The sequence below is a fragment of the Sebastes fasciatus genome, chromosome 11 (assembly GCF_043250625.1).
Source record: "Sebastes fasciatus isolate fSebFas1 chromosome 11, fSebFas1.pri, whole genome shotgun sequence".
NCBI classification, from domain to species: domain Eukaryota; kingdom Metazoa; phylum Chordata; class Actinopteri; order Perciformes; family Sebastidae; genus Sebastes; species Sebastes fasciatus.
The window spans coordinates 7,796,053-7,817,432 of record NC_133805.1 but is presented as its reverse complement, the minus strand read 5'-3'; the positions used below and the strand labels follow the sequence as shown (position 1 = coordinate 7,817,432).

General features: G+C 41.8%; 4 protein-coding genes across 4 annotated transcripts in view; 1 reads left to right on the top strand and 3 right to left on the bottom strand.

The window, feature by feature from the left end:
* Positions 1–21,380, bottom strand: part of toe1 (target of EGR1, exonuclease) — a 442,640-nt gene that overhangs the window by 23,199 nt on the left and 398,061 nt on the right. The window lies entirely within an intron of this gene.
* Positions 4,114–10,586, top strand: LOC141776578 (acyl-coenzyme A thioesterase 1-like). Its single transcript, XM_074650273.1, has 8 exons — positions 4,114–4,742; positions 4,919–5,018; positions 5,105–5,295; positions 5,967–6,136; positions 8,304–8,423; positions 9,260–9,342; positions 9,503–9,596; positions 10,473–10,586. Exons 1-8 carry the CDS (start codon positions 4,547–4,549, stop codon positions 10,569–10,571), a joined length of 1,053 nt encoding a protein of 350 aa, XP_074506374.1. The 5' UTR covers positions 4,114–4,546; the 3' UTR covers positions 10,572–10,586.
* LOC141776571 (tripartite motif-containing protein 16-like) lies at positions 12,418–15,925 on the bottom strand. Its single transcript, XM_074650266.1, has one exon. It carries the CDS (start codon positions 15,166–15,168, stop codon positions 13,501–13,503), a length of 1,668 nt encoding a protein of 555 aa, XP_074506367.1. The 5' UTR covers positions 15,169–15,925; the 3' UTR covers positions 12,418–13,500.
* Positions 17,697–20,867, bottom strand: LOC141776570 (tripartite motif-containing protein 16-like). Its single transcript, XM_074650265.1, has 2 exons — positions 18,567–20,867; positions 17,697–18,351 (listed from the first exon to the last, which is right to left on the bottom strand). Exon 1 carries the CDS (start codon positions 20,453–20,455, stop codon positions 18,788–18,790), a length of 1,668 nt encoding a protein of 555 aa, XP_074506366.1. The 5' UTR covers positions 20,456–20,867; the 3' UTR covers positions 17,697–18,351; positions 18,567–18,787.

Below are 21,380 nucleotides of genomic sequence, written 5' to 3'. Positions count from 1 at the left end.
CTTCAACCTTTACTATCTATTTTGGTTATAGTTATTAATTTAATTATTAATCAACGTTCCAAATTGATAGTTTAGCATATATAATGAGACTATATTAACGTTTTGGTCATTGGTCCCTGATTCCAGGGTGGTGCCCCGTTTATTATTGATGTTTATTGATAATCTTTATTAATATTAATAATTCTATTATTATTTATTAATTATTTTGCTAATAATCAAAACCTACTACAGTAGAACCCCTACAAAAACATTTAAGTTTTTAGTTTTAAAATACTTCTTGGTGATGGCTCCATGTTTCTCTGACTCATCCTCAAATCCAGTTCAATTTTCTTTTACTGATTAAAACAGCTGTCTGACAGTAGGTTAATAGAGTTATCAAACTAAACTGTCTTAAAATCCATGAATTGCTGAATGATAACAAAACAACAAAATAGAATTTCAGAATATCATATACTGAGTCAAACCAGCGTTTCAAGTTTCAGATGGGTTTCAACAAATATCATCAAACACGTTTTTTGCTGCAGCTCTGAATCCAGAAAGACATGATTGGAAAATTTGAAAGTAGCATCGCCTCAGAAGCTCCGTCTAAACCCACCTCCTCCCCTTGGGGCTCCTTGCAATGCAACGCCCCCCCACACAAATGCACGAGCACCCCCGCATCGCAACTACTTCACAGCAGCGTCGGCGTTAGGGCCGGGCCATGGGGGTCCAGGCCCGTCCAAAAAGGTCACTGTGCCCCCTCAGCTGAATTCTCTCCTGACAAAAAACTAAACTGAAATAACGGCTAAGCTATTAGTAAAATTAAGTCATTCAGTTTGGTAATGGAAGGACTTAACACTGCAATGCAAAATAAAGCACAAAACACTGATAGTTTGCATTTAGGAAACAACTAGGACATGTACTTGGGCTTGATTATATAATTTTCTATTGGAGTGTCCTAACTGGCCACGAGCAACACGAGCAACACGGCGCTGCACAGCGCGGCGTGACGTTTTGTCTGAACTTCTATCGGATACACGGTTCCTATTTTTTCCTGTCACTCATATTGAGAGGAACGGCTGATTAGTTTAGATAAAATGAGCCGATAAAACCGGGTCAGTTGTCCTGGATGTAAATGAAAATATTAACTTGATTACTGACACTTTCAGCACAGGAATTGACGCTCGCAGTTATATGTAATAAAGTTCACTAGTGAAACTTTATTACGAGCTACCTGTCAAAAAATATAACAGCCACCTCACTAATGGTTCAAATAAAACACGAACACACAGCAAAAAGATACAACTATGGAAACTCTGGGAAATATGAGCCGTCACTACAATATTTCAGTAAGAAGTCTCGTTTTGATCCGCTCCGTTTGCGTTTTTTAAAACTATTTTTTTTTTTAATCTAGCTCAATAGAAAAAAATGAGAGAAAGTAGATCTACAAACCTGGTGCATTAAAGCACAATTAGGACCAAGAGAGTAAAAAGCATCCTGTGCTCCTCTCACATCTTACTTTTTCTACCTGTTTGGATTATTCTGTTCAGTATTGTGGAATAAAACAATGGACTAATGTTACACTACAGCAGGCTGAGCAGGGAAACAACTGGTGAGTGAAACATCCACAAACCTCAGTCACGTTACTGTCCAAACATTTTTCCTTCCGGTTCAGTTTCTGCTTCTGTCAATCTCGTGCAGGATCTGGGAGTGATATGCTGTGCTACTACATCACTTTAACAAGAGTTTCAAGCGCTGGCCTGTATTCATTAGAATGTGTGCAAGCATTTTGGGGTATTAATATACTAATCCAAATAAATCATGATGAGATATTATTAATCACACCAGAAACACATTTTTTTCACCTGTACTCGTATTATATGCAGTATTACTCCATTTAATCAGTTTTGCATATTTGCTGTGGATTTGAAACTTTGCTACTTCCGATTATTAAAATTTGGTAGCAATCAGACCAACGGCTTAGGAGGAGATGTCAAAAATGTGTTTTTCAAAAAATCCAATATGGCGGAAAATATTTCCAGGTGCACTTTGGAGGTCCAAGAGGCTTTATTGTAGATCACACGGAGTTGCACATATGTGTAACATTTCAAGTCAATCGGACTTACGGTTTGAGGGGCGTGGCCTTTCCAATATCGCATGTTTGGGCATTAATTACAGCGCCACCATGTGGTCGATTTGAATGAAACTTTCAGCAGATGTTTCAGCTACTCTTGTGAACATATGCTGCACGTTTGGAGATGATGGGCCAAAGGCTTGTGAAGTTAGGTCTATTGATGTGCTGAGCCCGCCCCTTAAAAATGAATTGGTCAATATCTTCACAACACAATGACATATCAACAAGCTTTATGCAACCTTTGATGAGCCTGGTCCAATAATGATTCGCAGAAAATATGCCAGCAATCAGACCTACGGTTTAGGAGGAGATGTCAAAAATGTGTTTTTCAAAGAATTCAACATGGCGGAAAATTTAGTCGGTGGACTTTCGTGGTCCAAGAGACTTTTTTGTAGATCACATTCAGCAGCACATGTCTGTCAAATTTCAAATTGATAGGACTTATGGTGTGAGGGGGCTGGCCTTGAAAATTTTTATAGCGCCACCATGTGGCCAATTGTTTTCATATTTTATGTGAAGCATTATGACATCATGTACAGTTATGGTACCAAGTCTCATGTCTCTAGCTCGTTCCAGCTCACAGCAAATTGAGCAAAGGCATAAAATCTAGTTAGGCGGACTTTAGTGGTCTGAGCAGCTTTTTTGTAGATCACACGGAGCTGGACATGTGTGTCGAGTTTCAAGTCAATCAGACTTACGGTGTGAGGGGCGTGGCCTTTCCAAAATCGCGTGTTTGGGCGTTAATTACAGCGCCACCATGTGGTCGATTACGCTCATATTGCTTGAGAAGCTCATGCACATCATTTCCAGTTATTCTGCGAAATTTCATGTTTCTCGCTCATTCCAGCTCACGGCAAATTGAGCCGCGGCATAAGACAACAAATAAAAAGAACAAACCGGCACCTTCGGGGCTATAACCCTAATAATAAACCGGCACAAACTCAATAGGGTTCTGCCCCTTCGGGGCTTGAACCCTAATAAGACTCAGCGGTCAATCAGTGGCTTATACACACCAAACCTGAAGAAGAAGGCTGTGAGGTCTGCATCTGTTCTCAATCGGCCTGTACAGTAAGTGTTTACAATTTAAGGAATAAATAAGCATTTAAGGGAAGCTGGGGCATAACATTAAGTCTTTTAAGGGACTTTGAGTTAAAATTCAGGCCGTTGTACAGAAATTCATATGTATATATTTAGCTGTTTTTAGATGTTTGTCTTCAAAATTGGATACCTGCTCTTTAGTATTGGAAAGGAGTTCAAGTCAAGTCCATTTTTATCTATACAGTCCAATATCGCAAATTTGCCTCAAGGGAATTTACAATCTGTACAGCATACGAAACCCTCTATCTTTAGACCTTCGATTTGGATAAGAAAAACTCCAACCAAAAAACCCTTTAACAAAGACAAATAAATTCCTTTTTGCAGATATTGAGGATATGCACAGTTAACAAATAAAAAAATATATTGAGTTTTGAACAAACTGGATGAACTAGAGCTGATGTGTGCTCATCATGTAATAAGTAACTTGATGTGTTTATACATTAATAGGTGTGGTTAATTAATACTACTCTAGGACATTTTGTGCCCAGTTAAGAACCGGCACTTAACACGGGTAACTGAGGTAGGCAGATATAAAGGTATTCCTGACGAACATTTTTTTTTTGCTTTTGTGTTGTCGAGAATGAATTTGATGTTATGCCCCATTTTTCCGAATACAATGACTTGAGGAATCATCTGTTTGAGAAGGTTCAGTTGAAGAACTCTCATCATCGTGTTAACAAGAGAGGACCATGATTCAGAGCAAGCTTGACAAACTCAAGCTGTCTTTAGGAACCATTCACAGAGTAGAGTCTGATCAGTTTATCCATCCATCCATCCATCCACAAGCTGCTTGGAGATGGTCTTATATCCTTTACCTTTAACATGCTTGTCTATAATTTTCTTTCTAATCTCCTGAGACAACTCTCTCCTTAGCTTTCTGTGGTCCATGTTCAGTGTGGTACACACCATGATACCAAACAGCACAGTGACTACTTTTCACCCTTTAAATAGGCAGACTGACTGATTACAAGTTTGAAGATACCTGTGATGCTATTTACAGGACACACCTTAGTTTAATATTTCCCTGTGGTCAAATTATTTTCAATCTTTTCTAGGGGTACCATCATTTTTGTCCAGGCCAGTTTCATTAGTTTGTTTTTTAAAATGATTCTGTTGAACCACAATTCAAAAACAATAGCTGATTTTCATTAGTTAATTTTCAGTGAATTTTTATTTATTATTACTTTTGTCAGTTTCAAGTTACTTTAGTGACCATTGTGGGTTTTTCTTTCTTTAACGGAAGGGTACCAACATTTTTGTCCACGTCTGTATATACAGTATATGGGGCAGCAACTTGGTCCCACACAGTTTATGTATATGTTCAGTTGAATCAGGATGGACAGGAAGCAGGGTTGTGTGAAGTTGTCGGTCGAGCCGTCCAGAGGGCTCATGGATGAGAAGTTTATCGTCCTGGTCCAGATCGTCCTCCCTGGTTCCCAGCTGACCGTCTACGCCCTCTACCAGTGTGATGATGGACACAGCTGGGAGGCGTTCGCTCACTACACCGCCAACACCACCGGGACTGTGAACGGTACGTGGTTCAATACCTAGACCTGGAAAATTAAAGAAAATTATTTTAGAAATGTTTTCAGTCATCTTAAAGTTTGTTATTTACAGCAAAACACATTTCGTTATAAAAATAAGCAGCTTTTTGGAAAAAATGAACATCAAAATTTGAAATAATTTTTCATGCCTTTTACCGTACAGTTACAGAGGATCCCAGTCTGGGCGGGACATATTCTGGAGTTGAACCGATGGGTCTAATGTGGAGCCTCAGACCAGTTCCAGGCAGCAAACCTTGGCTCAGGTAGACCGACAAGGATAGAGCTGTTCAGATGATACCAATCAATACCGAATCAGTGTCAGAGTCAACTCTTTCCCATCATCCCTCAGGATGAGGAAGATGAACATCCAGACTCCCATGGAGGTCAAAATCTCGGTGTACCAGGGACACCAGACTGAGGGCTTCGTGGATCAGGTACCGCTGGCCGGTGTGGTGGTGGAGCGCTGGTACATGGCGCCCGGCGTCCGCAGGATCCCGGTTACAGAGAACGGACTCACTGCGACCCTCTTCCTCCCCTCAGGTAGGACCAGAGGAAAAACTAGTCCGCCCACTACCAATTCACTTACCAGAGTGGACTAGACAGAAAAGAAACCCCAAAAAAGCCCATAAGCAAACAGTGAAAATAGCCCCAAGGCAAGAGCAGCTAATGGCCGACTGACGCTCTGCAGAGAAACAAATATTAATAATCTTAAAAACACTTTATTACCAAACATTAAAATACATACCGATTAAATGTTAAAACTAGGGCTGCCAAGTATTAAATACTCTTATCAACATGGGAGTGGACAAATATGCTGCTTTATGCAAATGTATGTTAACAACACAAAAAAATGACAAATATTGTCCAGAAACCCTCACAGGTACTGCATCTAGCATAAAACAATATGCTCAAATCATAACATGACAAACTGACAGGCAACAACAGCTGTCAGTGTGTCTTCCCAGCTGGGAAGCAGGGCTGAAATACATGAACACCATGAATGTCACACACATTCAAACCCGACAGCATAAAACAATACACACAGACACCAGTCTTAAGCCGACCTGTTGATCCTGTCCTCTCGTCTTCTTTGCACGCCAACAGACAAGTGAAAAATGTTTCCATCAGATATATTCCTAGAGAAGATCAGATAAACAATATCATTGTTGTGTAAACTGAGAATTGTTTTTGGTGTTTTGACTCGTCTGAAGGACCGGGACCTTTCCCCGGCCTCCTGGACCTGTGGGGGGGTGGAGGGAAGTTGGTGGAGTACCGCTCAGCGCTGCTGGCTTCTCACGGCTTCGCCTCCTTGGCCCTCGACTACCTGACACCTAAAGTCACCATTGAAACTGGGAAGATGGTGGACAATGAGTACTTTGAGGTAAAACCTGATGAGTATCTAAATTACTGCTCAGTGCATCTGAAAACATACATGCTACTGTTTATTCACACAAAAGTATGTTGAACGATAGTACACATATTGAGTATTCAGTGCATTGTCTGCGATTTTGGCCGGATATCTGCCTTTAAAAGACAGACTATGTGTAACTTTAAATAATAAAATATAAATTGCTCTCCCAAAAATTTCTATCAAGACTACAGAGGACATGGTGTGATCATGAAGTGCAACCTGCATCCTGTTAATAATCATTTATTTTGGCTGTGAGACAGAAAGAGTCACATTAAGTCAGGTTCATGTTAAGTTATGTGGGTTAAAAGTCTTTGCTGCAGACACCAGGATGTGTGTCTGTTATCTTTCTGTTTATGCGTCACTTAACACATAAAATCTGGTTCAGAAATTCATTGACCTTTACAGATCAGAGACTAGTGTTGGCATTAAAGACAACAGGAGGAAGTGTCATTCAGAGTTTTTGTTAGTTTAACTTGATATTAAATTAATTTCCATAACACTATTATTATTGCTACATTTCTACTTTAATAATATTATAAATATGTAGCACCGGGCCTGACCCTCTAGTAGGGATGTGACGGTGAGGAAATTTTCCCACCGGTTAATAAAGTCGTGACAACACCGGTGTTAGCGATTACAATGGACATTTTACAAGAAAAGATGACGGTCAATAGGTGTAGCGCGCTTACTTTGATCTTTAATGTCAGGTGGCTATGTGTCTGGCCTCTCCGGTCCAGCTTTCGCTGCGGAGCAGAAAAAGCCATGCTGTGATTTGGTATCAAAAAGTTGTAACATTTGGAGATTTCTGCATGAATTGCATTTTTCTTGCCGATTGGATGGCGAGCACTTCTGTTGTGTAAACTGCTCAGAAACCCCCTTATTGTCAATCTAGCTAGGAAAGCCATCCATTCTCTGAATGCTCTAGGTCTCTAGTCTGTGGCTGTAAAGTGTCATGAGGCTGTGATTATCCTAGAGGTCACCACAGGTCATTTTATACAGTGAGGTCAAGTTCCAAAACATGGTCTCACTACAATGAAATGGCTACTATGGGGACTAACATCATCACACATGAATACAGATGGGCTCATTGGATCCAAAAGAGTCTCAGCTTTACAGTGTTACCTAATTTATGTAATTCAAGACTTTTTAGGGACCCCAGTATGCAGAAATATTCAAATACACCATTTTAGTATAGGCGGAAATAACACATTTCTGCTGTATTCAAAAGACTGAATGGTTTTTGCCCCAAATTGCATGTTATTATCATAAAGTGGGCATGTCTGTAAAGGGAGACTCATGGGTACCCATAGAACCCATTTTCATTCACATATCTTGAGGTCAGAGGTCAAGGGACCCCTTTGAAATTTGCCATGACAGTTTTTCCACGCCAAAGTTTCGACTACCTTTGGACCTTCGCTCTAGCTCTACCAGAGCTCTAACTGAGCCTGCTACAATCAAAGATTAACCTCAATGGTGTAATATGTTCATAACTGTTTTCTAGTTTAACAGTTTGACACCAGGTTTCATTGGCTGGAAAGGTTTTTCATTTATCTCTAAATGCAGATCCACTGTTGGAGAGGAAAAACCCTTTTAATAGGAAAAAGGGAAATCTAAGGAAAATCATCACAGAAATGATCGTTCCTCCAGGACAGATGTGTGAATTATTATCTGAAGATTTAGATAAGACAAAGATAACATAACTGACTGTTTCTTAAAACGTGATTTCACAACTTTAGTTGCCTGACACTGAGAGGAAAGGTGAGAGTCAAAGATCATACCCAGATTACAGCAGCCTGTAAACTACCAAGACATAATGAGAGCTGGTTCATGGAAACGTGTTGCCAATTAAAAATATTTGAAGTTTGAGTTATTATAGATGTCACAAGGTTTATGTCATCTAACACTGAATACCAGATAAAAGGATGTAGACCGCAAGAAATGAAGAAAGACGTACAAAGCTTCATCCTCTACAATACAGAGTGCAATCTTGGTTTATATGCATGTTAATATAAAGTATGAAAATCCACACAAACTTAAACTTAAAATTTCTTTTCTGCCTGTATCACAAAATGTTCAAAGCCTGGCCTCTGTGATACAGCTGTAACAGTTTGTTTTCTGACATGTTTTCCTGCTGCAGACGGCCTACAGACTCCTGGAGCAGCATCCTCAGATCCTCAGCAGCAGGATCGCCATGATGGGTCTTTCCTTCGGCACCAGTGTCACCCTCAAAACAGCGGTTTACTCCAAAGTTGTAAAGGTAAGACGGCTAGCTGAAAGTTACTTCCATCATCTTGATACAGCTTGAGGCTGGCCCACGCTAAAAGATTTTTCAAATCTTAACAGATGTTGAAAATGTGAGACCACACAGATAACGACATGTTGTGTTAAATTGAACAGTTTTGAACCCATAGTGTGTGGAGAGCAACGATTTGGCCAAAACAGCACAAAACACACTAACAGATTCATTCATGAACAATGTTGCGGCCTCTCAAACTAACGAAGGCTCTGGAGAGGACGAAGCTAGAAAGGACGCCATGAGACAGTTATGTGAAAAGGAAACAATCTATTATCAGTCAGGAAAAAAATAAATGTCAGAATGCAACTAAGCAAACAAAGGGTTGGAGATCCCAGTTAAATGAACAAAAGAGGGGGGAGTCGCTGGGCCGGCCACGCAATGGGTTGTCGCACCCAGCTCATCCCCCTAAACTGAAAAAGGAGTTTACTAAAAACTAAACTAACAGGGATCTCCAGCCCAAAAACAAAGTAACAAAGTAAATTCTGGGAAATATCATCATAGATCGAAAAAAAAAGGAAACAATGGAGACCCCTTAATCAGTGCCACGTTTCTGCTCAGTGTTCTGGCTGCTCATGAAGCTCTAAGTTGATAGTCAGATAATAATAATTGTTGTTTCCACATAAAGTTGTTTTATAAATTGCTCCTTTGTCATTTTGTGTAGTTTTGCTGTTCTGTGTCACTTTTTGGATCTTGCTTGTCCATTAAAATGATTTCAGGTTTCCGTCTCCACTGGTCATGTGTAAACCTCTGTATATTTTATGTGTGTGTGTGTGTGTGTGTGTGTGTGTGTCTCCCAGCTCAGGTGTATAGTGTGTATTAGTGGGAGTCATGTGCAGCCGATTGACGCAACTATGGAGCAAACATTGATTGCCTATAACCAGTAAGTTGATCTTCCTTCAGTTACTTTCATATTTTTGCTCTCTCCAGAGAATGAACCTTAGATTTGAATGACCCCAAGACCTTTCCTTTAGCGCCACCCTCAGGACAAACTTTGATCTTTCTCTGAAGCATTTTTCAGTGTTTTTATGTTGTCCAATCAGAAACGTTGATAAGACTCGCTTCACCGAGGAGAATCACGTGATCTGGCGAGATCTGCTGCTGCCCATCCCCACTGACCCCTCACTCAAAGTGGACGTGAGTACCACCAGGCAGAATTTCTCTCTGCCTTTTCCTCTTTTTTGGGATTATTTTATTTCGGACTTTTCACACACACACACACACACACACACACACACACACACAAGATATGAAACACCCAGAACCCATACACAAAATTTCAAGCCCAAGTTCACACAATGTTGATTAAGCCTATTGCCACCAGGGAAAGCTCTCTGTATTTTGTAGTATACCGTAGTTGTGGTGTCTGTGGCGACTTTCCCTTGCTGGTGCGCCAGAAGTGATGCGTTTTATACCAACCGGCCAGAGCTAAAGGGGACAGGAAGGGGGAGACCATAGCGACGGAGCAGCAGCTAGGAATATGGCAATACTCCTAAATCCTAAGAAGCGCCCAACCAAAGTTTCGGGAGTGGATGCTCCAGATAAAAAAAAATAACTTGGCATTCAGAGGAAGGATTAAAGTTATTTTCCTTTTTTTATTTTATTTCCCTCTGGCCTTATTTGCAAGGGAAGACTTGAAGAGAGCGCTCCTGGAGGCGGGGGGAGATGTGGTGAGCTCACCTGCAGGCATATGTCATCAGCATGTCCACAGTGTTTGTGTATTTACTCTCACTGCCAGAGGGGGGAGACAAAAGTTCTGCACTGCAGATGGTTTGCATTATGTTGTATCTATGTGTTTAGAGACTAAACGGCGATGTGGATGAATTTATTTTATATTCTTTCGTTTTCAGCTGAATCTACAACAAAGTGAAGTATCTGTGGCTAATCTTGCCTCTCTAGCTCTGAGTAATGCCTCAAAAATCCACAGATAAATGATTCCACAGGTGATATAGATATTCAAAGCTGCAGCCGGTGATAAAAGCTGAAACGCTGCTGCTGTTTGTCTCTGAGCAGGTGGGACGACTCAAGTGTCCTCTGTTGCTGGTTGTCGCTGAGGACGATCAGAACTGGCCCGCCCAGGAGTCTGCAATGGACGTGAGTTTACTGACATGACGACATCCTGTGTGAATAACAAGCTGGGTCCAGAGGTTTGAAGCTCCAGGATTAAACTTTACTGATTAAAACAGCTGTCTGACAGTAGGTTAATAGAGTTATCAAACTAAACTGTCTTGAAATCCATGAATTGCTGAATGATAACAATACAACAAAATAGAATTTCAGAATATCATATACTGAGTCAAACCAGAATTTCAAGCTTCAGATGGGTTTCAATATCATCAAACACGTTGACACGCCTCAGAAGCTCCGTCTAAACCCACCCCCTCCCCTCGGGGCTCCTTGCAATGCAAACGTCCCCCACACACACATGCACGAGCACCGCCGCATCGCAACTACTTCACAGCAGCGTCGGCGTTAGGGGCGGGCCATGGGGGTCCAGGCCCGTCCAAAAAGGTCACTGTGCCCCCTCAGCTGAATTCTCTCCTGACAAAAAACTAAACTGAAATAACAGCTAAGCTATTAGTAAAATTAAGTCATTCAGTTTGGTAATGGAAGGACTTAACACTGCAATGCAAAATAAAGCACAAAACAGTGATAGTTTTGCATTTAGGAAACAACTAGGACATGTACTTGGGCTTGATTACATAGTTTTCTATTGGAGTGTCCTAACTGGCCACGAGCAACACGAGCAACACGGCGCTGCACAGCGCGGCGTGACGTTTTGTCTGAACTTCTATCGGATACACGGTTCCTATTTTTTCCTGTCACTCATATTGAGAGGAACGGCTGATTAGTTTAGATAAAATGAGCCGATAAAACCGGGTCAGTTGTCCTGGATGTAAATGAAAATATTAACTTGATTACTGACACTTTCAGCACAGGAATTGACGCTCGCAGTTATATGTAATAAAGTTCACTAGTGAAACTTTATTACGAGCTACCTGTCATAAAATATAACAGCCACCTCACTAATGGTTCAAATAAAACACGAACACACTGCAAAAAGACACAACTATGGAAACTCTGGGAAATATGAGCCGTCACTACAATATTTCAGTAAGAAGCCTCGTTTTGATCCGCTCCGTTTGCGTGTTTTAAAAAAAAAAAAAATGTTTTTAATCTAGCTCAATAGAAAATAATGAGAGAAAGTAGACCTACAAACCTGGTGCATTAAAGCACAATTAGGACCAAGAGAGTAAAAAGCATCCTGTGCTCCTCTCACATCTTACTTTTTCTACCTGTTTGGATTATTCTGTTCAGTATTGTGGAATAAAACAATGGACTAATGTTACACTACAGCAGGCTGAGCAGGGAAACAACTGGTGAGTGAGACATCCACAAACCTCAGTCACGTTACTGTCCAAACATTTTTCCTTCCGGTTCAGTTTCTGCTTCTGTCAATCTCGTGCAGGATCTGGGAGTGATGTGCTGTGCTACTACATCACTATAACAAGAGTTTCAAGTGCTGGCCTGTATTCATTAGAATGTGTGCAAGCATTTTGGGGTATTAATATACTAATCCAAATAAATCATGATGAGATATTATTAATCACACCAGAAACACATTTTTTTTCCACCTGTACTCGTATTATATGCAGTATTACTCCATTTAATCAGTTTAGCATATTTGATGTGGATTTGAAACTTTGATACTTCTGATTAATTACCTGAATGTAGAATTAATCTGTATATTGTTGTTCTTCATTAAAAAGAAAATACATTTATAAAGTGTTTGTTTCAAGGTGTCTTAAAAAGCATTAACATCTAATTTGTATCTCTTTCTGTGGCTTGTGTAGTGCCTTTACAGTTCATTTAACTGGAGATGGGAGGTTATTTTGTCCTCTTTTCAAAATGGCTGGTGTATGCGGGGTAACAGGAATAAGACCCAAAATGCAGACTAGGCAGGCAGACTGATATGATTTATTGCAGCAGATAAACAGGCAGGTACATCCAGAACAGGTAACCAGAAAAAAACAAAACAGATCAGATGGAACTCTAAGGCATGAGGCATACGGCAACTTTGACAAACTAGTAAGGAGTGTGTGAAAAAGGGCCGGTTATGAACAGCAGGGCTGATGAGGGAAAGTGGGAACAGGTGTGTCGGTGGGCGTGGACGTCTGAGGACATCTAGTGGATGGTTGGAGGATGGCAGGTTTGGGGAGTGTGAGGATAGTACATGGCCTAGGGCTGGAGACAGGAACAGAGAGCCAACCAACCAACTAGACAAAATGAGAGCAATTCCTTTTCACAATAGAGAGACATTAAAGTAACATTACAACATTTTGGAAAATTGTCTTATTTGCTTTCTTGCTGAGAGTTAGATGAAAAGATTATTACCACTCTCATATCTGTCATATCAGCTGGCCTGGCTCGACCCAAAGGTAATAAAAAAATCCACCAACCAGCACCTCGAAAGATCACTATTTAACAAGTCTCGTGTGTTTGATCCGTACAAATAACCAAAGTGTAAAAATGACAAGTTGTGGTTTTACGGGATTTTTTTTTTGACTAGGAGCAGTAACTTCCTGAAGTCTCCGCTGGTTGCCTGGCAACTCAGTGATAACTCAACTCCAGGAACTGACTATGCCCACAGTCCGGTACATAACCCCCTGTAAAACCACAACTTAATGGTTTTGCACTTTGGTTTTTGTGCAGATTTAACAAACTAGATACATTATAATGTGTTCATTGGTGAGATATTGAGGTGCTGGGACGTTACCTTCGGACAGAGCCGGACTAGCTGTTTCCAGTCTTTATGCTAAGCTCAGATAACCGTCTGCTGGCTCTTCTTATCTAACTCTCAGCAAGGAAGTGAATAAGCACATTTTCCAAAATGTCAAACTATTCCTTTAAGAATTTGTAAACTGTGCTTACTTTGTCTATTATCTGAAAAAAGAGAGAGATCAACAAACATGGAGACAAAACAAGTTTAAAAAGAGCTAAAACACAGAATTGAACCCACTGTCCCTCAAATGACTTCTGTCTATTTCAGTTTACAGAACTCAGCAGTGTCATCATCAACTATAAGCCAGAGTCCAGCATAGAGAGGCTCAGTGAATGTGGTCTGGACTCTGTGGAGGAGAGTCATGGTTTCAGAGACGCTGTAGAAGGACAGAACACCTGCACTGTGATCCAGGTACACTCCTACTCTGGAGGACAGAGGACCTGAGACGGGGGTTTTGACATAGTTGTACAAAAATCTATAACTGTTTTGGTCACAATCTAACGCCCAAGATTTGTCATTCAATCCAAACAAACATTCATTTGGCACCCCTGTTCTCCTGATACTCTTGTATGCGACTGCTACATAAACTCCTATCCCTCTCCACTCCACCTCCCAGTAACAACGTCCAGTCAGACTCTCTCTACTCAGGACCTGAGACCATCCAGTGAATCTGTCTGGGTGACTAGGATAAGACTGATGTTGTCTCATAAATGTTGCTTTTCTGTTCCCCTCAGATAATAACAGCCGTGTGTATGCTGTGTTTGGATCCAGTGTTATTTCACGTGAATATTGTAAGAATCCAGCTCTGGTCTTGGGCTCTGGTTGTGACAGTAAAACATTCACTTCAGTCACTGTCTGGGAGACGTTTGTCCATTTCTCTCTCAGAACGTCCTGTAGTTTATCTCTGAATTCTGACACAGCCGCCGTCACGTCCTCAAAGTAGCTCAGAGGACGGATATTGATGCTGGATGTAGATTCGCTGAGTGGTGACAGTGATGGGTAGTTGAGTAAAAACTGGTTGTGATCCTCTGTGTGTGACAGCAGCTTCATCTCAGCGTCTCTCCTCTTCAGCTCAGTGATCTCCTGCTCCAGCTTCTCCTGAAGCTCTTTGACTCGACTCACTTCACTTTTCTGCTGGGATCTGACCTGCTGCTTCACATCAGAGCTTTTTTTCTTCATGAGACGCATCAGTTCGGTGAAGATCTTCTCACTGTCGTTCACTGCTTTATCGGCAGAGCGATTGACAGCCTTCACCTCCTGTTGGAGCAGCTCCACATCTTTCTCTCTGTCCTGGATCCTCTGCTGGATGTTGAGTCGACTCACCTCCAGCTCTCTCTGCCTCTCAGTCCATTCTGCTGCAGCTGAGACGGTGTCGTGGCCTTTATGTTCATCCATAGAGCAGAGATAACAGATACACTGCTGATCAGTACGACAGAAAATCTTCATCACCTCGTCGTGACGAGAGCAGATGTTCTCCTGGAGCTTCTTGGAGGGCTCCACCAGCTTGTGTTTCTTTAATTGAGCCACATCGTAATGAGGCTGGAGGTGTTTCTCACAGTAAGAGACCAGACACACCAGACAGGACTTGAAGGCTTTCAGTTTCCTACCAGTGCAGACATCACAGGCCACATCTTCAGGTCCAGCATAGCAGTGATCAGCAGGAGCAGCTCGGAGTCCAGTCTTCTTCATTTCCTCCACTAAATCTGCTAACATGGTGCTTTTCATCAGGACAGGCCTCGGTGTGAAGGTCTGCCTACACTGAGGGCAGCTGTAGATCTTCTTCTCATCCTCTCCATCCCAGTGGTTTTGAATACAGTTCATGCAGTAGCTGTGTCCACAGGTAGTAGTCACCGGATCCTTCAGTAGATCCAGACAGATGGAACAAGAGAAGGTTTCCTGCTCCAGCTGAACTCCTCTCTGCGCCATTTCACCTCTCAGTAGCAACAACTCTCTGAGTTTCACTTCCTGAGAAGTGAATCTAGTTTGAACTCTGATCTAAACAACATGTGTTATGCAGTGAATGGTGCCTGTCAGCTCTTGCGCTTCACCACCATGTTGGTTACACCCTCCTTAAAACTGTAGATCTGAAGGGGAGGGAACAAGGAAGTAAAGCGATAGCGTGGAGCTGTCGTGTTTGAGAGCAGGACGAGCAGGGAGGGGTTATCAACCTATGATTCATTCCAGGAAGCAGAGATTGTGAATTTTAACACTGTTCGTTCCAATACCCATACTAACATACTATTTAGTATGAAAAGATTTAGTATGTCCCAATACATAGTATGTCAAATGCAGTATGCCAAAAATACCAGGATGTCTTACTACATCTGGTCGCATTTTGCAGAATGCAAGTAAGCATGCTTTTCTGGCTGTTCTGACCCACAATCCTCTGCACAGCAGATATATGAGCAAGAGGGTCAAAGGTCAAGGCGAAGTAGTCTGTCCCAATACTGCATTTAACAGTGCACACTTTGTAAGGGCAGCTGCAGTATGTACTAAAAGTTAAAAGTATGCGATTTGGAACATAGCCTCAGTTTCCTCATTTACAACGAAGCCTCGGTTAAAACCTGCTCCACATTTGAAAACATTTAAGTTTTTAGTTTTAAAATACTTCTTGGTGATGGCTCCATGTTTCTCTGACTCATCCTCAAATCCAGTTCAATTTTCTTCTACTGATTAAAACAGCTGTCTGACAGTAGGTTAATAGAGTTATCAAACTAAACTGTCTTAAAATCCATGAATTGCTGAATGATAACAAAACAACAAAATAGAATTTCAGAATATCGTATACTGAGTCAAACCAGCATTTCAAGCTTCAGATGGGTTTCAACAAATATCATCAAACACGTTGACACGCCTCAGAAGCTCCGTCTAAACCCACCCCCTCCCCTCGGGGCTCCTTGCAATGCAAACGTCCCGCACACACATGCACGAGCACTGCCGCATCGCAACTACTTCACAGCAGCGTCGACGTTAGGGCCGGGCCATGGGGGTCCAGGCCCGTCCAAAAAGGTCACTGTGCCCCCTCAGCTGAATTCTCTCCTGACAAAAAACTAAACTGAAATAACAGCTAAGCTATTAGTAAAATTAAGTCATTCAGTTTGGTAATGGAAGGACTTAACACTGCAATGCAAAATAAAGCACAAAACAGTGATAGTTTTGCATTTAGGAAACAACTAGGACATGTACTTGGGCTTGATTACATTGTTTTCTATTGGAGTGTCCTAACTGGCCACGAGCAACACGAGCAACACGGCGCTGCACAGCGCGGCGTGACGTTTTGTCTGAACTTCTATCGGATACACGGTTCCTATTTTTTCCTGTCACTCATATTGAGAGGAACGGCTGATTAGTTTAGATAAAATGAGCCGATAAAACCGGGTCAGTTGTCCTGGATGTAAATGAAAATATGAACTTGATTACTGACACTTTCAGCACAGGCATTGACGCTCGCAGTTATATGTAATAAAGTTCACTAGTGAAACTTTATTACGAGCTACCTGTCAAAAAATATAACAGCCACCTCACTAATGGTTCAAATAAAACACGAACACACTGCAAAAAGACACAACTATGGAAACTCTGGGAAATATGAGCCGTCACTACAATATTTCAGTAAGAAGTCTCGTTTTGATCCGCTCCGTTTGCGTGTTTTAAAAAAAAAAAAAATTTTTTTAATCTAACTCAATAGAAAATAATGAGAGAAAGTAGACCTACAAACCTGGTGCATTAAAGCACAATTAGGACCAAGAGAGTAAAAAGCATCCTGTGCTCCTCTCACATCTTACTTTTTCTACCTGTTTGGATTATTCTGTTCAGTATTGTGGAATAAAACAATGGACTAATGTTACACTACAGCAGGCTGAGCAGGGACAACAACTGGTGAGTGAAACATCCACAAACCTCAGTCACGTTACTGTCCAAGCATTTTTCCTTCCGGTTCAGTTTCTGCTTCTGTCAATCTCGTGCAGGATCTGGGAGTGATGTGCTGTGCTACTACATCACTATAACAAGAGTTTCAAGTGCTGGCCTGTATTCATTAGAATGTGTGCAAGCATTTTGGGGTATTAATATACTAATCCAAATAAATCATGATGAGATATTATTAATCACACCAGAAACACATTTCTTTTCACCTGTACTCGTATTATATGCAGTATTACTCCATTTAATCAGTTTAGCATATTTGCTGTGGATTTGAAACGTTGCTACTTCTGATTAATTACCTGAATGTAGAATTAATCTGTTTATTGTTGTTCTTCATTAAAAAGAAAATACATTTATAAAGTGTTTGTTTCAAGGTGTCTTAAAAAGCGTTAACATTTAATTTGTATCTCTTTCTGTGGCTTGTGTAGTGCCTTTACAGTTCATTTAACTGGAGATGGAAGGTTATTTTGTCCTCTTTTCAAAATGTCTGGTGTATGCGGGGTAACAGGAATAAGACCCAAAATGCAGACTAGGCAGGCAGACTGATATGATTTATTGCAGCAGATAAACAGGCAGGTACATCCAGAACAGGTAACCAGAAAAAACAAAACAGATCAGATGGAACTCAAAGGCATGAGGCATACGGCAACTTTGACAAACTAGCAAGGAGTGTGTGGAAAAGGGCCGGTTATGAACAGCAGGGCTGATGAGGGAAAGTGGGAACAGGTGTGTAGGTGGGCGTGGACGTCTGAGGGCATCTAGTGGATGGTTGGAGGATGGCAGGTTTGGGGAGTGTGAGGAGAGTACATGGCCTGGGGCTGGAGACAGGAACAGAGAGCCAACCAACCAACTAGAAAGTCCTCATGACAAAAACAGAGCAATTCCTTTTCACAATAGAGAGACATTAAAATAACATTACAACATTTTGGAAAATTGTCTTATTTGCTTTCTTGCTGAGAGTTAGATGAAAAGACTGTTACCACTCTCACATCTGTCATATCAGCCGGCCTGGCTCGACCCAAAGGTAATAAAATCCACCAACCAGCACCTCTAAAGATCACTATTTAACAAGTCTCGTGTGTTTGATCCGTACAAATAACCAAAGTGTAAAAATGACAAGTTGTGGTTTTACGGGATTTTTTTTTGGACTAGGAGCAGTAACTTCCTGAAGTCTCCGCTGGTTGCCTGGCAACTTAGTGACAACCCAACTGCAGGAACTGACTATGCCCACAGTCCGGTACATAACCCCCTGTAAAACCACAACTTGATGGTTTTACACTTTGGTTTTTGTACAGATTTAACAAACTAGATACAGTATAATGTCATTCATCGGTGAGATATTGAGGTGCTGGGACGTTACCTTCGGACAGAGCCGGACTAGCTGTTTCCAGTCTTTATGCTAAGCTCAGATAACCGTCTGCTGGCTCTTCTTATCTAACTCTCAGCAAGGAAGTGAATAAGCACATTTTCCAAAAATCTCAAACTATTCCTTTAAGAGTTTGTAAACTGTGCTTACTTTGTCTATTATATGAAAAAAAAGAGATCAACAAACATGGAGACAAAACGAGTTTAAAGAGTTAAAACACAGAATTGAACCCTCTGTCCCTCAAATGACTTCTGTCTATTTCAGTTTACAGAACTCAGCAGTGGCATCATCAACTATAAGCCAGAGTCCAGCATAGAGAGGCTCAGTGAATGTGGTCTGGACTCTGTGGAGGAGAGTCATGGTTTCAGAGACGCTGTAGAAGGACAGAACACCTGCACTGTGATCCAGGTACACTCCTACTCTGGAGGACCGAGGACCTGAGACGGGGGTTTGGACATAGTTGTACCAAAATCTATAACTGTTTTGGTCACAATCTAACGCCCAAGATTTGTAATTCCATCCAAACACAAATTCTTTCATCCCCCCTGCTCTGCTGATACTCTTGTATGCGACTGCTACATAAACTTCTCTCCCTCTCCACTCCACCTCCCAGTAACAACGTCCAGTCAGACTCTCTCTAGTCAGGACCTGATCACATCCAGTGAATCTGTCTGGGTGACTAGGATAAGACTGATGTTGTCTCATAAATGTTGCTTTTCTGTTCCCCTCAGATAATAACAGCAGTGTGTATGCTGTGTTTGGATCCAGTGTTATTTCACGTGAATATTTCAAGAATCCAGCTCTGGTCTTGGGCTCTGGTTGTGACAGTAAAACATCCACTTCAGTCACTGTCTGGGAGACGTTTGTCCATTTCTCTCTCAGAACGTCCTGTAGTTTATCTCTGACTTCTGACACAGCCGCCGTCACGTCCTCAAAGTAGCTCAGAGGACGGATATTGATGCTGGATGTAGACTCGCTGAGTGGTGACAGTGATGGGTAGTTGAGTAAAAACTGGTTGAGATCCTCTGTGTGTGACAGCAGCTTCATCTCAGCGTCTCTCCTCTTCAGCTCAGTGATCTCCTGCTCCAGCTTCTCCTGAAGCTCTTTGACTCGACTCACTTCACTTTTCTGCTGGGATCTGACCTGCTGCTTCACATCAGAGCTTCTTTTCTCCATGAGACGGATCAGCTCGGTGAAGATCTTCTCACTGTCGTTCACTGCTTTATCGGCAGAGCGATTGACAGCCTCCACCTCCTGTTGGAGCAGCTTCACATCTTTCTCTCTGTCCTGGATCCTCTGCTGGATGTTGAGTCGACTCACCTCCAGCTCTCTCTGCCTATCAGTCCTTTCTGCTGCAGCTGAGACGGTGTCGTGGCCTTTATGTTCATCCACAGAGCAGAGATAACAGATACACTGCTGATCAGTACGACAGAACATCTTCATCACCTCGTCGTGACGAGAGCAGATGTTCTCCTGGAGCTTCTTGGAGGGCTCCACCAGCTTGTGTTTCTTTAATTGAGCCACATCGTAATGAAGCTGGAGGTGTTTCTCACAGTAAGAGACCAGACACACCAGACAGGACTTGAAGGCTTTTAGTTTCCTACAAGTGCAGACATCACAGGCCACATCTTCAGGTCCAGCATAGCAGTGATCAGCAGGAGCAGCTTGGAGTCCAGTCTTCTTCAGTTCCTCCATTAAATCTGCTAACATGGTGTTTTTCATCAGGACAGGCCTCGGTGTGAAGGTCTGCCTACACTGAGGGCAGCTGTAGATCTTCTTCTCATCCTCTCCATTCCAGTGGTTTTGAATACAGTTCATGCAGTAGCTGTGTCCACAGGGAATAGTCACCGGATCCTTCAGTAGATCCAGACAGATGGAACAAGAGAAGGTTTCCTGCTCCAGCTGAACTCCTCTCTGCGCCATTTCACCTCTCAGTGACAACAACTCTCTGAGTTTCACTTCCCGAGAAGTGAATCTAGTTTGAGCTCTGATCTAAACAACATGTGTTTGTGCAGTGAATGGTGCCTGTCAGCTCTTGCGCTTCACCACCATGTTGGTTACACCCTCCTTAAAACTGTAGATCTGAAGGGGAGGGAACAAGGAAATAAACCGTGGAGCTGTCGTGTTTGAGAGCAGGACGAGCAGGCAGGAGTTTTCAACCTATGATTCATTCCAGGAAGCAGAGATTGGGAATTTTAACTCTGTTCGTTCCAATACCCATACTACCATACTATTTAGTATGACAGAAAAAGATTTAGTATGTCCCAATACATAGTATGTCAAATGCAGTATGCCAAAAATACCATGTCTTACTACATCTGGTCGCATTTTGCAGAATGCAAGTAAGCATGCTTTTCTGGCTGTTCTGACCCACAATCCTCATTTGCAACGAAGCCTCGGTTAAAACCTGCTCCACATTTGAAAACATTTAAGTTTTTAGTTTTAAAATACTTCTTGGTGATGGCTCCATGTTTCTCTGACTCATCCTCAAATTCAGTTCAATTTTCTTTTACTGATTAAAACAGCTGTCTGACAGTAGGTTAATAGAGTTATCAAACTAAACTGTCTTGAAATCCATGAATTGCTGAATGATAACAAAACAACAAAATATAATTTCAGAATATCATATACTGAGTCAAACCAGCATTTCAAGCTTCAGATGGGTTTCAACAAATATCATCAAACACGTTGACACGCCTCAGAAGCTCCGTCTAAACCCACCCCCTCCCCTCGGGGCTCCTTGCAATGCAACGTCCCCCACACACACATGCACGAGCACTGCCGCATCGCAACTACTTCACAGCAGCGTCGGCGTTAGGGGCGGGCCAATGGGGGTCCAGGCCTGTCC